Raw genomic sequence first — 12,719 nt, forward strand, 5'->3', positions numbered from 1 at the left:
TTAAAACGAACCTTCGCTGAGAGCAGACTAATGAAGAAGAACGAGTTCTGCTGGCCAAGAGCCGCATAAAAGCGGAAACATTTCCAGGACAAAGAAAAGCGTATAAACGATATTATTGGTTTTTTCCTCCCAATGCAGCAGATGGCCCCGCCCCTCCCTGACGCCGGTCCTGCCACAGGCTTCTTCCTGTGAAACGGGAGTTTCTCCTTCCCACTGTTGCCAAGTGCTTGCTCACAGGGAATCATCTGATTGTCAGGCGTTTCTCTGCATTATTGTCACATGAAGCACCTTTAGGCAGCCGTTGTTCTGATTTGGTGCCATATAAATCTGGTGGAGAAGTATAGATGTTAGAGTCTGTGTGTTTTGCTGGTGTCCTTACTTTGCAGGCTTAGCTTTGTGTTTGGGTCTTTCTGTATTTTAGTATTCATAGTTTGGACTCTGATACTCACGGACTGGCTTCTTTTGTTTGTTTGTGATTTTGGTTTATTCCATTCTTATCACCCTCAGTGTTTCCTCACTGTATGTTATGTTGTAGTGTGATGTTTGTTTAATAGTCCTTCTTTTGGCTATTTCCTGATTTATTTTGTCTTTCTGATAGTTTTACTTCTCCTGTCCTGTGTTCAATTATCCATGATTATCTCATGTGTAAATCTATAATCAAGCCCTCCCCCTTTATCCATGTCTTAGCATTTATCTACCCTCCCTGTGCGGCTTGTTTGTGTATTTCGTCTTTCCCCAGTGGACTTACTATTTTTGGTTCTGTGCATGAACCTAATAAATGTGTTTTTCTGTTTTACCCCTGCCTGCTTCTGAGTCCTGCATTTGGGTCCCTTTTCCTGCACTATATGACAGCAGAAACAGGAAGTGACATCCATCCAGCATAAGGGACTCTGTTCCCTCCATTTAAAGAGAAATAAACGACATTTTTTGTAAAGTGAAATAATGCGTTGTTGGCGATTCTTTTGTAACAGGAAGGCTGGACAGTATTCTGATTTACAGAATCAAATACATTTCTGTTCATTTGACCAACTTAACTCATTCTTGTAAACAGATCAATGGATTTCAATTATAAACCATGTTGTATGTGAACACATGAGACCATGATGAACAACACACTGCCACATTAGGGCGCAGAGTAAAATATGCACATTAGTTGTTTTTCTCCAGTTTCCTCCGTTTGCTTTGCTTTTTCTTTATTACAGGTTGGAGACTAAATGCAGTATGAGCTTTAGATACTGAAGTATTTCAGTGCTACACTTTGAAATCACTGATCCCACTTCTTCACAGAAGAAGTGGTGTGAAGGTCCTTCAGACAGCAGGCAGGGAGCACGCTGCCTACAGAAAACTGGACTGGCTTTTCAGATCCTTGCCCCTGTTGTTCCTTTGATAAGTCTGGTTTAAAGCTCCCCAGATCAGCTGGGTTGGTAAACATGAGTGTGCTGTGTGCAGCGTACGAAAACACTTTGAAGGATTTCTGTTTTCTTTCGGCACAACACATTTTCTTTGATGGGTTAGCTGTGAGGAACGTTCAGCACTTAAAGCAAAGTATTTAAACAGAATCGCTGCTCTTGGCTTAAAGGTGTTAGTATGCTTTGAACAAACTAGGTTGCGACTTATTGTCCAAGCATGTCTAAAGGCAGATTAATGTTTACACTGGAAATTGGGGTGAAAAGGCTTCTGTGAGAGCTTCCTCCAGGCTGCATCTCTGTCTGCCTGATTCACCTCTAGCACTTTGGTGTATTTGCATTTGTGTTCATAGAGAAATAAATTGCACAAATGCAAATGTCAGGCACGGACGTACCAACAGTGTTTAAAACTCACTTTTATCTTCGTTCTAAAATGATTGCGCCGTAGCTGTGAAAAAGGTTCAGCTGGTTTTGTAACAAGATCAATGTTAGCCTGAGACGAAGTTAAAAAATATCAGAAATTTAGGATAATATCTGACTTCAGCTACAACGTTCTCACACAAGACTTGAATAAATATATGAATGAATTACTAAACAATACAGATCAACAGATGGAGACAGAAAACAGGCAAAGCAAATAAGTATATTAAATCAATATCACACAGAGTAGCTGTGAAAACCTTGCAAGATGCAAGAGCGTGCATGTCCCTTAAAGGGGGCTGGTTACTGGTTTGAGAGTTGCATACACGAAGATGGTTTCCAGCAATGTCACATGATCTGAAACAATAGTTTTTGAGCATGCTGCAGTATTTGTGTTAATGTAAGATAAGGTCTACCTGCAGTGAACCACCATGGGTCCGGCATCTTGAGGATTGCAGGACTTGATTCTGCGTAGAAAGGCCAGTGTTGGGGTCGGATACTCAGGCACTCCATGGTCCGGCCAAGCCAGAAACTGGAACTGTCGAACTTCTCTTTTTTCACTGGAGCCATTCTGTTGACACATTTACTCAAGTTTGTCACTCATAAAAACAGACCCCAACACACTAATGTGATTATGAGGCTAAAAGATTCACTGGCGTAAATTCAATTATCTGAATGATTAATGCAAGAACTTCTTATTATTTGTGCATCACAAATGCACTCTGAGCTGCACTCAGAAGCACACAAAGTGTCCTTGGTGTATGATGACGTTTTCATAGCTTTATCAGTGACAAAAATAATATCAGGCACAACACACTTTTCCCCCCAATTCAGGCACCAAGGCCACAATCTGCTTAGACCAGGGGTGTCCAAGCTCGCGGTCCATTTTTAATTAGCCCGCAAGTAATTTCATAAATAGAATAGCCGCACTTGAGTGTATTGCACTTCTTAATTTTAACACCAGGGGGAGCTACTGTTGATCAAGGCAGTTGCTCCACCAAAAAGGACATCACAGAAGAAATTTACCCCCAAGTTACTAAACATGACAGAACCAAAGAAGCAAAAGGTAGAAAGTGAGTGCAGAAAATTTCAGACACGGTGGGAGAGTGAAGATTTCTTCAAAGAACTCAAGGGGAAGCGTGTCTGTTTGATCTGCACTGAGACTGTGGCAGTTATGAAAGAGGATAATGTACGACGTCATTATGAAACCAAACATCAGGCCTGTGCATCCTACACTGGTGCTGAGCGAGAGCAGAAAGTAACTCTCCTGCAGGGTCAGCAGCAGTATTTATTTCGTGCTCAAATTGTCCAGGAAAAGGCTCCAATAGCCGCTATGAGGTCGCCCAACTCATCGCGAGACATGGCGAGCCTTTTTCAGATGGAGACCTCATAAAACACGGCCTCGTTAAAGTCACCGAAATAATGTGTCCGAAAAAGTGCAGAACTTCAACAACGTCAGCGTGTCCAGAAATCCAGTCGTGCGACTCACTGAAGACTCGTCAGCCAACATTAAACTGCAACTTTCTGATAAAGCTGTGCTTTTGATTTTTACTCCATCGCAAGCGATGAGAGCACCGATGCTCAGACGCCGCACAGCGGCTAATTTTTTTGCAGGGAGTGGACGAGAGCACGAGCGCTTTAAAAATATATTCCACAGTACCCGTGTGTTAATAAGCATGCATGTGCAGATACACATGCTTCAAATATCAATAATGCGCATCAATTCTGTCACTACCCTGCTTTTGCACCACTTTCTTATCTGCATTTTTCTTGTTAACACACAGAGTAATACAGTAAAGTTAAGGTTATATACCTAATTTCTAGTAAGTGGCCCCGCCCCTCCTATATTTTTATGTATGTGGCCCTCAGTGAAAAAGGTTTGGACACCCCTGGCTTAGACTCTTAAGTACTTTCTAGACAAGAAAGAATATTTTCTATCCTTTTAAAGCTGCGGAAGCCTTAATCAGCACGGAGTGCTGCAGGGATGACCTTTTTTGTAGGCCAACCCAGAAGGTAGCATGTCTTTAGCATCCCAATGACTCCTTTGTCAGTTCCTTATAAAAAAGTATGTGGCTTTTGGATTATCAGAGAAAAAAGGTTCTGTGGGAAACACTAGTTTATAATACTTGCACACTGGTGAGCAGAATTAGGTCCATGAGCTAAAGACATTTTGTGATTTGCAATTGCGAGAGTTCAGCAATCTGTTTGTTAAGTGATTAAATTATGATCCTGTTTCCATTTTTCCTCGGATGTATGAATGTTAAATTTTACCATGACACCTGGAGCAGCAGTCTCAGATCATTTTACTGAAATTGAAAGAATTTGGACTTGTTTTCGTTCTTTGTTATGCTTCAGTTTTTATTTGCTTTTGAACAATGAAGGATCTGGAAACGACTGATGAAGCGAAACTTAACAAGCGGATAAAAAATGACTCTCCTTTGTTTGCTGAAAGTAAACTGAATATACAGGGTGAAAAATACAGATACTTAGTTTATTAGTATTGGTGTTTAATTTTTCTACATATTTTTTATATGTCTGGGTCTACTGTTAGTGAAAAATAGTGACTGATGTGATTTAACCTCCACCAGGCGGTTGCCAAACTGCATAGCATAAATTTAGAGATAGGTTACAGTTAAGCCGTATGCTAACGAAGCTTAATCTCAACAACAGAAGATTCTAACTTTTAAGCAATTTTCAAACAGTCCAGTGGACTAAGATGTGACGCTGGCTTCCAGCCATACCACCCTGAGCACACCCAGTCTTGTCTGAGCTTGGAAGCTAAGCTGGGTTGGTCCTGGTTAGTGTTTGGATGGGAGGTCGCTTGTGCAGCTGTGGGCTCAGTAGACAGAACTGGTCGTCTACTAATTGGAAAGTCAGAGGTTTGATCCCTGATCTGTCAAAGTATCCTTGGACCAGATACTGAACCCTGAGTTGCTCCTGGTGATCTGTGTAACTAAACGAATCAACAGCAACATGGTGGTCTTACCTTATAGAGGGCAAACGTTCTCACACTGTACGTAGCCAGCTCCAGCGTGTCCAACATGGTCACTTGAATCATCCCGTACGTCTCCGTGCCTCGACTGGGCCAATACTGGTCACATTTCACCTACAAACAGAGACAACGTAAAGGACTATTTAGCTCTACAACCAGTGGTGTCGGAAGTAAATGGTAAATGGCCTGTATTTATATAGCGCTTTACTAGTCCCTAAGGACCCCAAAGCGCTTTACATATCCAGTCATCCACCGATTCACACACACATTCACACACTGGTGATGGCAGCTACATTGTAGCCACAGCCACCCTGGGGCGCACTGACAGAGGCGAGGCTGCCGGACACTGGCGCCACCGGGCCCTCTGACCACCACCAGTAGGCAACGGGTGAAGTGTCTCGCCCAAGGACACAACGACCGAGACTGTCCAAGCCGGGGCTCGAACCTGCAACCTTCCGATTACCAGGCGAACTCCCAACTCTTGAGCCATGATCGCCCCATGGAGTAGGTGTTGATAGATTGGTTGGTGCAGTAACTGCAGTGATGTGACTGCTGTGCTGGACTCAGCTGGTGAAAAGAGAGAGCTGGAGATGACCTTACCTTTGGCCTCAAGCTGCAGACAGTGACTGAGAGAACAGGATCATATATGCACATGACTGAAACAAGCACCTTTCTAACGGTGTCTGGTCTCAGGTAATACCTTGGTATCCCTCTGGAAGCTGAAAGAGGGGGCTGGGGAGAGGGAGGTCTGGGCATCTCTTCTGAGATTGCTGGCCTGTGACCTGGACACCGGAAATGTGACCCTTATTTGCAGTGTTTTTGGCCACCGTTGGTCTAAACGAATGGTATTGACCCAGGGTAAGTTTGGCTTCCTCAACTACGTTCCACTGTAGACGGTGGAACTTGTGGTATTTGGGGCACAGCACATTTACCAGGGCTATATCAAAGCTAAAAGTACCATAAGTAGTCTAGATTAGGCCCTGACGTACATGCCATTGGGATACCTTTTTTATCACATGAACTACCGGCAATATCAGGAGAGTTGGGTCGGGTGAAAGCCAGATTTGTTTTTTCCTACACATCAGGAAACAGCCCGTGTGATGGATATTTAGATTCTCTAATGTTCCTCCATCAGATAATCACGAAAAAGCTCAGGGTTGTGATGCCTGTGTGGAAACAGCGTCTACAGAAAGTAGTAAAATAAGTCCTTATGCATGCTACATGTAAGGATGGAGAACTCAACAATGCTCTCACCTGATTCTCCTGATATATTCATTCCTATATGAAAATGGATTTGGAAAAGGACTCAGTGATTACATTACACAAGATTAGACCATAATCATAATCTTAGACCCTCACAACCCCAAGCTTGCAGGATGATTTACTTCACATGGCCCCCAAATGATTATTGCCAAGGAAGCTGCATGTAATAACTAATAAGAGAAACTTGTTGGTGTGTCTAATGGCAGCCTCTGATTTTATAGTCTGTAAATAATGGCAGGATGTGTTCATTTGATTGTGGGCCATGCACATTAGCAGGAAGTGTGGACAGACAGGTTGTCACCTCTGCTCTCAGGTTAGAGAGCATCTAATATTTGCTGCGCCTCTGGTTGAACCACAGAGGCTGTTATTGGCTCTGGCAGAGGGCTGATGGCCACTGTCACAAATAGTAATGGCACAGTGCTGTGGCACTCAGCTCTGCCCTGTGGTTGTGGAGTTATTAACAGTGAGAATGAGGGTTTCACATCATTACTCACATGAACGCCGTTTCTACCCTGCTACCTGCCATGTGATTCCACAGGCGGCGTGCTGCTGCTGAGCCAAGCTCATCAGTACTGCGAGTGAGCTACGTTCAGAGCAGTAAATCAGAGGATCGACAATCCTCTTCCAGCCTCCTGTCTTATATTCTCCTGTTTGTGATGTATTTTCCATTGTGAGAGAATCAATGAATTCCATCCAGACAGCAATGGAGCAAAATATTAGAAAATATATCAACTGTGCTCTGATATTCTCAAATTATGGGTTGCAGCAAGCCACCACCTCTCTCCCTCCATCAGCTGGGATGATGCGTTTTTGTATGACTACAACATATTGTGTCAAAATCAATAATGCCTCTTTGAAATTTTCATCAAACCCAAAAACCACTTTATTTGTAAGACATTTTGCTCTACATAAAAGACAGGTTCACCTCCACTGCACCTGCACACTAACATGATAGTTAACAGGCAATGGAAGTAAAAATGAACATCAATGCTGAAGGAGAGGAGGAAGACCGAGTGCTTCGTTACTGAGTTTAAAGTGAGGCCCAATGTGTGTCACGTTGTATCCACATACCAGCAGAGATACGGAGCTGTGGATGTGAAACGTCCTTGAACTGAAAAGAGGCATACAGCTATAGCACAATATGTTTCTTCAAGCCAAATCTCAAAGTGATGGAGCTCGAAAAGGAGCAACACAAACACTGAGCAGGGATTTTTAGTTTTTTTGCAACTGATGCTCTTTTTGGGGGTCGCTTCGTGTCAGAAGTTTGTATGGTACACATAAACTCGATGGTTGAAGACTTTTTTGTAGTAGCAGAACATTGCACTGATAAGCACTCCTGCCTCACAGGAAGAAAGTTCCTGAAGGTGCTGCTGTGCAGATTTGCTCTGCCCGCTTCCTCACACAGTCCACAGATATGGTGTCAGGCTCATTGGTGATTCTTAATAGGTCACATGCAAGAGTCTATGCTTGTCTGTCTTTCTGCATTAGTCATGTGATGGGGACTATCAGCTTGCCCAGAGTGTATTTCACCTGAACAGCCAGGATAGCCTCCAGGAGATATGGTCCATGTGAGCCTAAGCTTGATAATTAGGAAAGTGAATAGATGGATGCCAGAGGACTAAAGCAGTGGTTCACACACAGTCACTTACGTGTCAGGCAACTTTGTGCAGTTTGTAGTTTTCTAAATTCAACTGGACATATTCCTTTAACTTTAACTGGCAAAAACTTCATGAAGTTCTTCGTAAATAAAACTGCAGCTATTAGTGAAAAAACATTTACAGCTGTCAAGTACAGCAACTGTAATAACTCCTGATATTTACTTATATTATAACGTTAAAGATTTCTTCCTCTAAACCATCAATGTGGCTTTCAGACCCCATTCCTAGAAGACCGCTCAAAGAAGCTTCCCCATTAACTATTGTTTTTAAATTTTAAATATGATGAATCTATTGCTTAATGGGCCACAGTCCACGGGCTTTTAAGGTGCTGCTAATTAAACCGTTACTTTATAAAAGCTGTGTAAGCTAACCACAGACCAATTTATAACCTTCCTTTTATTTCAAACGTTTTTGAAAACGTAGCTGACAAACACCGAACTGATCAGCTGCAGACAAATGTTTGAGTCCGATTCAGAATTCATCTCAGCACAGAAACAGCATGAATGAAGGCTACAAATGATCTTCTTTTGAGAGTCTTCTTCATATACGTTATTTTTGTAATTATGTACCGAACCACATATATATTATATATGGAATCACAGGGTTATGTGCTGGGACCAGGTCCACTTACATTATACATGCTCCCAGTCTGGATTTGGGAGACAGCCTCTCTACATTTAAGAGGCTTAAAACTTTTCTTTTTAGATAAAGTTTATAGTTAGGACTGGATCACATGACTCTGCATGCTCTCTTAGTTGTGCTGCAGTGGGTCTAGGCTGCTAGTGTTCTGTTATTGTTTATTGTTCTCTGTCTGCATTAGAGCTGCAAGTCTGCAAACATACACAGCCAAAGTGCACAGGATGCTACAAGCAGAGCGTCCCTGCATGTTAGACAGAGGTGTGTTTAGTGTTTATTATGTGTTTTTGATTGGAACTGCTGTAAAACAGACAGAAAACAACGTTTTATTTCCATTAACACCAGCCTCTCTCCTTACTCGCTGTCTAGCCTGCTGAACCTCAGCCACTGTCTGTCTCTTATCCACCACTCCAGATTTGAAATTTGACATCTTTCCCACTTTTTGTGCTTCTATTCATCTGGTTTTGTCTAGGTCGCTTGGTTTTGAGGTTGTTCAGGTTGTTCTGGTTTCAGATGCCCCACGCAGGAGATTCTCCCAGAGTATATAACTTCTTTAACCCCCAAAAAATAGCCCTGAAGGAAGTACCAGAAAAAGCTTTATGTTTAGGTTCAGGCCATAAAAAACTGTCTGAAATGAACGGAGCTCACCCGTGACTTCTCCTCCAGGCGAGTCATCATAACGATGGTGCATGTCCTCTGCTCCCATACCATCCTCCAGAAGTCACTTAGCGTCTCTGGCAGCGGACCCTGGGTAGCGATGTAAGCGTTCTGTTTCCTGTACCCGTCAATGTAGTTGGCATTTATATAGTCACTACCTGGAACTCCTTAAGCAAGAAGCACAGTTGGACATAATGAGCAAACAAAAACAAATGGCAGCAGATCAGAAAATGGAGGTCGACTACTGCCTGTTTCTCACCGTCCACGGGTGTGAGGATGACCCTGGAGTGGTCGTAAGCAATAACATTTGCATAACGGTTCTTTGGCTTGTTGACCTCCAGGTTGGAGTGCTCCCAGGTGAACTGCTGTCCTGGATCAATAGACTGGACACACAAGCGTTGGGAGTGAGAGGTGGGTGAGAGAGCATCTTTACTCTTCTTTGAGAGACGAGTGCAGGCCGATATATGTGACATAAATTCATCCTCCCTCCTTCAGCCTGCAGCTCCATCACCTGGTTGATCTTTAAGCCCCTGAATCCACATTCCACTCCTAAAATCTCATCCACCCACCTACTGGCTCGGTGTGTGGTGAATCAAGGAAAGCACTGAGGTGAGGTTTAGGACAATGGCCTTAGACATGTCTTTTTCCTCATATGAGACTGAACGATGGGGACCACTTGCATCATATTTAAAGTGAAGAGATAAGGACCTGTGTTCGATTTTATTTCTCGGTACCAACAGTAAGGCAGAGGCAGGAAAGCAGTCAAACTCTAGTGAGATGGGGTCGCTGTATTATATGAGCCGGCTGAAAAGCACCTGTGAGCAGAGGTAGAGACGCAGAGACTCACAGGAGAACAGCAAAACAAGTTACTGCTGAAGCCTAAATTATGCAAAAGTATAATGATCAGAGGCTCAGGAATGACTCATCAACTACTTAAGCTGCATAATTGAATTTGCTGAAATATGTAGTGCAGAGTCACTGCTTCAGGTGATATTTCAAAGCTGAGCAGGATGAAGTCAGTGAGTAACTACATTATGTTTGCTACCCTGATATCAACCTTTAGCTACATCATCTTGTCGGAACAATTTCATTGGACAATTTACGTATAGATTTGAAACAGCAGTTGAATGCATGGTTGGGCCAACAGAAAATATCATGTCAAAAGGAAATTATTGGATTACTAAGCGATGTTTATTGAGTCGAACCAGGTGCATGAAGAAGGCACAAATACTTCCAGCAACACATAAGAAGGGCACTAGAGAGCAAGGTCACATGTGCTGTTTTAACGAAGCTCTGCAGAAAGTCACTGTTTTTAACGACTCCACTGAGCGGCTTTTTGTTTATGCAGTCGCCCAACAAAGAAAGAACCTCAGTTTAATGTGGGAGGAAACACAAATCAAATGAACAAAGTTCATTTTGACCTGATGAAGAAACCAGTGTCAGCTTTATTTGTTTTTAAGTTGCTGCCTAATCACCCGGATGGCTATTAGTTGGGGTTCAGTGACTTTGACAGGCGGACTTGAGGAACCTGCCAGTCTTTCAATTAGCGTGCGAGCCGTTCTGCCTCCTTTACCTCTGCTGCACTCGTGAGCTGATATGAACCAGGCAGGTTTACTGCCTGTTAACAGTCTCTATCGATTGCTGGCTGTGAGCACAGGCACAGGTTTAACTGAAATGGCATTCTGCATACTGTTATTCTTGATTGATCTTTTATGCTCCAACTGCTTATCTCCCATCACCTGGAAAAAAAGAAATCTCACACACACACTTGTAAATAAACACACAGATACCGATGCACGGGAAAAATGAATCGGTGGCGAGGGCTCTAATATCCTGCTGCTTTTTCTCTTTCTGACTGGCTGCATAGCTGCTCAGCGCTGCGCTCTACAACTGATAATAATGACAATGGGGAAACAGGTTGAAAGCACATCTTATTTAACAGCCTGTTAGGTAAGGCTTCCAGTACACTGCACTGACAAACCACTCACATTACTGCTAATGTGCTCCGCCTACATGTAGATCAGTTACTGCGATGACAGCGTAATCACTATCTGCGCTTCTACAAACAAAAAAACAAAGCAGGTAAACACAGAGAGGAACAGGCCTCTGTGAAGCACATGCATGTGACAGGGTTAGCTCACACTCAGTGTGTGCAGATTTAGTGGACTGCAATTTATAACTGATTTACCTTTAATACACTAAATCCCCCCAAACGGCACAGGCACACATCTATTTTATTTCACACTGTTGTTCAAACATACATAAATGTGTTCTTTGTTCACATCTTCTACAACCAGGGTTTTCCAAGCACGCCTTGTTTGCTAATTGCAGCCCTCAGCGATGTTTTGTGCGGCTTACAGCTGAATGGAAAAAGAAACTACTATGAATGTCATTCAGTCAGAGTTAAAGTCACATAAATTCATGATTACGAATGAGTACATTTCAAACAATCTAACCTCGGTAGAGGTTTAAACACTATCTATGTACAGGAAAACTGGTATTGGCAACATAAACCATCAAACATTAGCCACAAGTAACACTTACAAAAACCAAATTCCAAATCTAAAGTGATTAAACTGACCAAAGACATCATGGGAGATATGGACAAAACAGCCAAGATTACTACGGGAGTTTTACGCTCCTCCTGCAGGCATGCATTTGGTTAGAGTGTTGATGTCGCCTGTGTTTTTGGTACTGTTTTAAACTTGCATTCATTGCAATGGCCACAAAAAGTTGAAAAAATAAGCTGGAAAACTATGTTTTAAGACTTTATACTTTGTTACAGATACGGACATCTGGAGACTCGCTAGTAGTCATTCCTGTTACACTTTCTTAAAGTCCACCTACATTATGCTGCCTGGGTCGTGTGCATAGTTGGTGCATTGTACAGACACACAGCCATGCTGACCGTCAGCAAAGACCAAGTAAATGCTCAGCGTCTGAGGCAACGCTAGCAGGCTAAAGTATAAACCTTACTGTATGTGAAAATACCCCACTGCTCATTTGATACATCACCTCAGGAAACACTTGCCGGACGCATTTATAATCTCACTAACTAGTTTCACGTCTTATTAAATATAACATGACGTTCATTTTCTAATTTAGGGTCTCATTTAGAGGAAAAGAGACGGTACAGCTGGATAAGCTTCAGTTCGTGGCTACATTTTGATTGACTAGTCACTGCTGTATGTAATGTTTTTATTATACAGCTGGTATAAGGAACATATCTTATTCCTGCAGACATTCAACATAGTTTTCTTTTTCTCAGTTTTCAGATTAGAGGTAATATCAGATGTTTTTACTACTCTGTGTTTCAACTTTAGCTTTTTTTAAACTAAACCCATAACCTGTTTTACTAAATTAAAAAAAAAGCTTGAATACACTGATGTCATTTGTAAACTAGGGCTGCCACAAACTATTACTTTGATAGTCGACTAGTCACCGATTATTTTTGCGATTAGTCGACTAATCAGATCATCATCCATTGGATGTAAAACTACAGCTTATTGCACCAGCAGCATCTGCTCTTATATAACTATCATTAGCTTACAGCTTTAAGTGTTTAAGGTCTGTGCTAACTAAAAATAAAGATAGTTTATTAAATTTTAATGAAATTTGCAGATTGTTTCGGTGAAGTTTAATAAACTCCTTCTATCTAAAATATAACAGGACACCGGAGTAAATTCT

The 12,719-nt window shown here is 42.2% G+C and overlaps 1 protein-coding gene across 3 annotated transcripts in view; it reads right to left on the reverse strand.

The window, feature by feature from the left end:
* The window catches only part of LOC102195698 (protein tyrosine phosphatase receptor type F), a 149,226-nt gene that overhangs the window by 12,893 nt on the left and 123,614 nt on the right, over positions 1-12,719 (reverse strand). For all 3 annotated transcript variants that reach the window (XM_013911352.1, XM_013911354.1, XM_013911353.1), the window contains 4 exons: positions 9,292-9,415; positions 9,024-9,199; positions 4,813-4,932; positions 2,243-2,397 (listed from right to left, as the gene is read on the reverse strand). In XM_013911352.1, the coding sequence (XP_013766806.1) occupies positions 2,243-2,397; positions 4,813-4,932; positions 9,024-9,199; positions 9,292-9,415 (575 nt within the window). The remainder of the gene's footprint in view (positions 1-2,242; positions 2,398-4,812; positions 4,933-9,023; positions 9,200-9,291; positions 9,416-12,719) is intronic.

Source organism: Pundamilia nyererei, unplaced genomic scaffold (assembly GCF_000239375.1).
Source record: "Pundamilia nyererei isolate P.nyererei 1_Seehausen unplaced genomic scaffold, PunNye1.0 scaffold00061, whole genome shotgun sequence".
In the NCBI taxonomy this organism is placed as follows: domain Eukaryota; kingdom Metazoa; phylum Chordata; class Actinopteri; order Cichliformes; family Cichlidae; genus Pundamilia; species Pundamilia nyererei.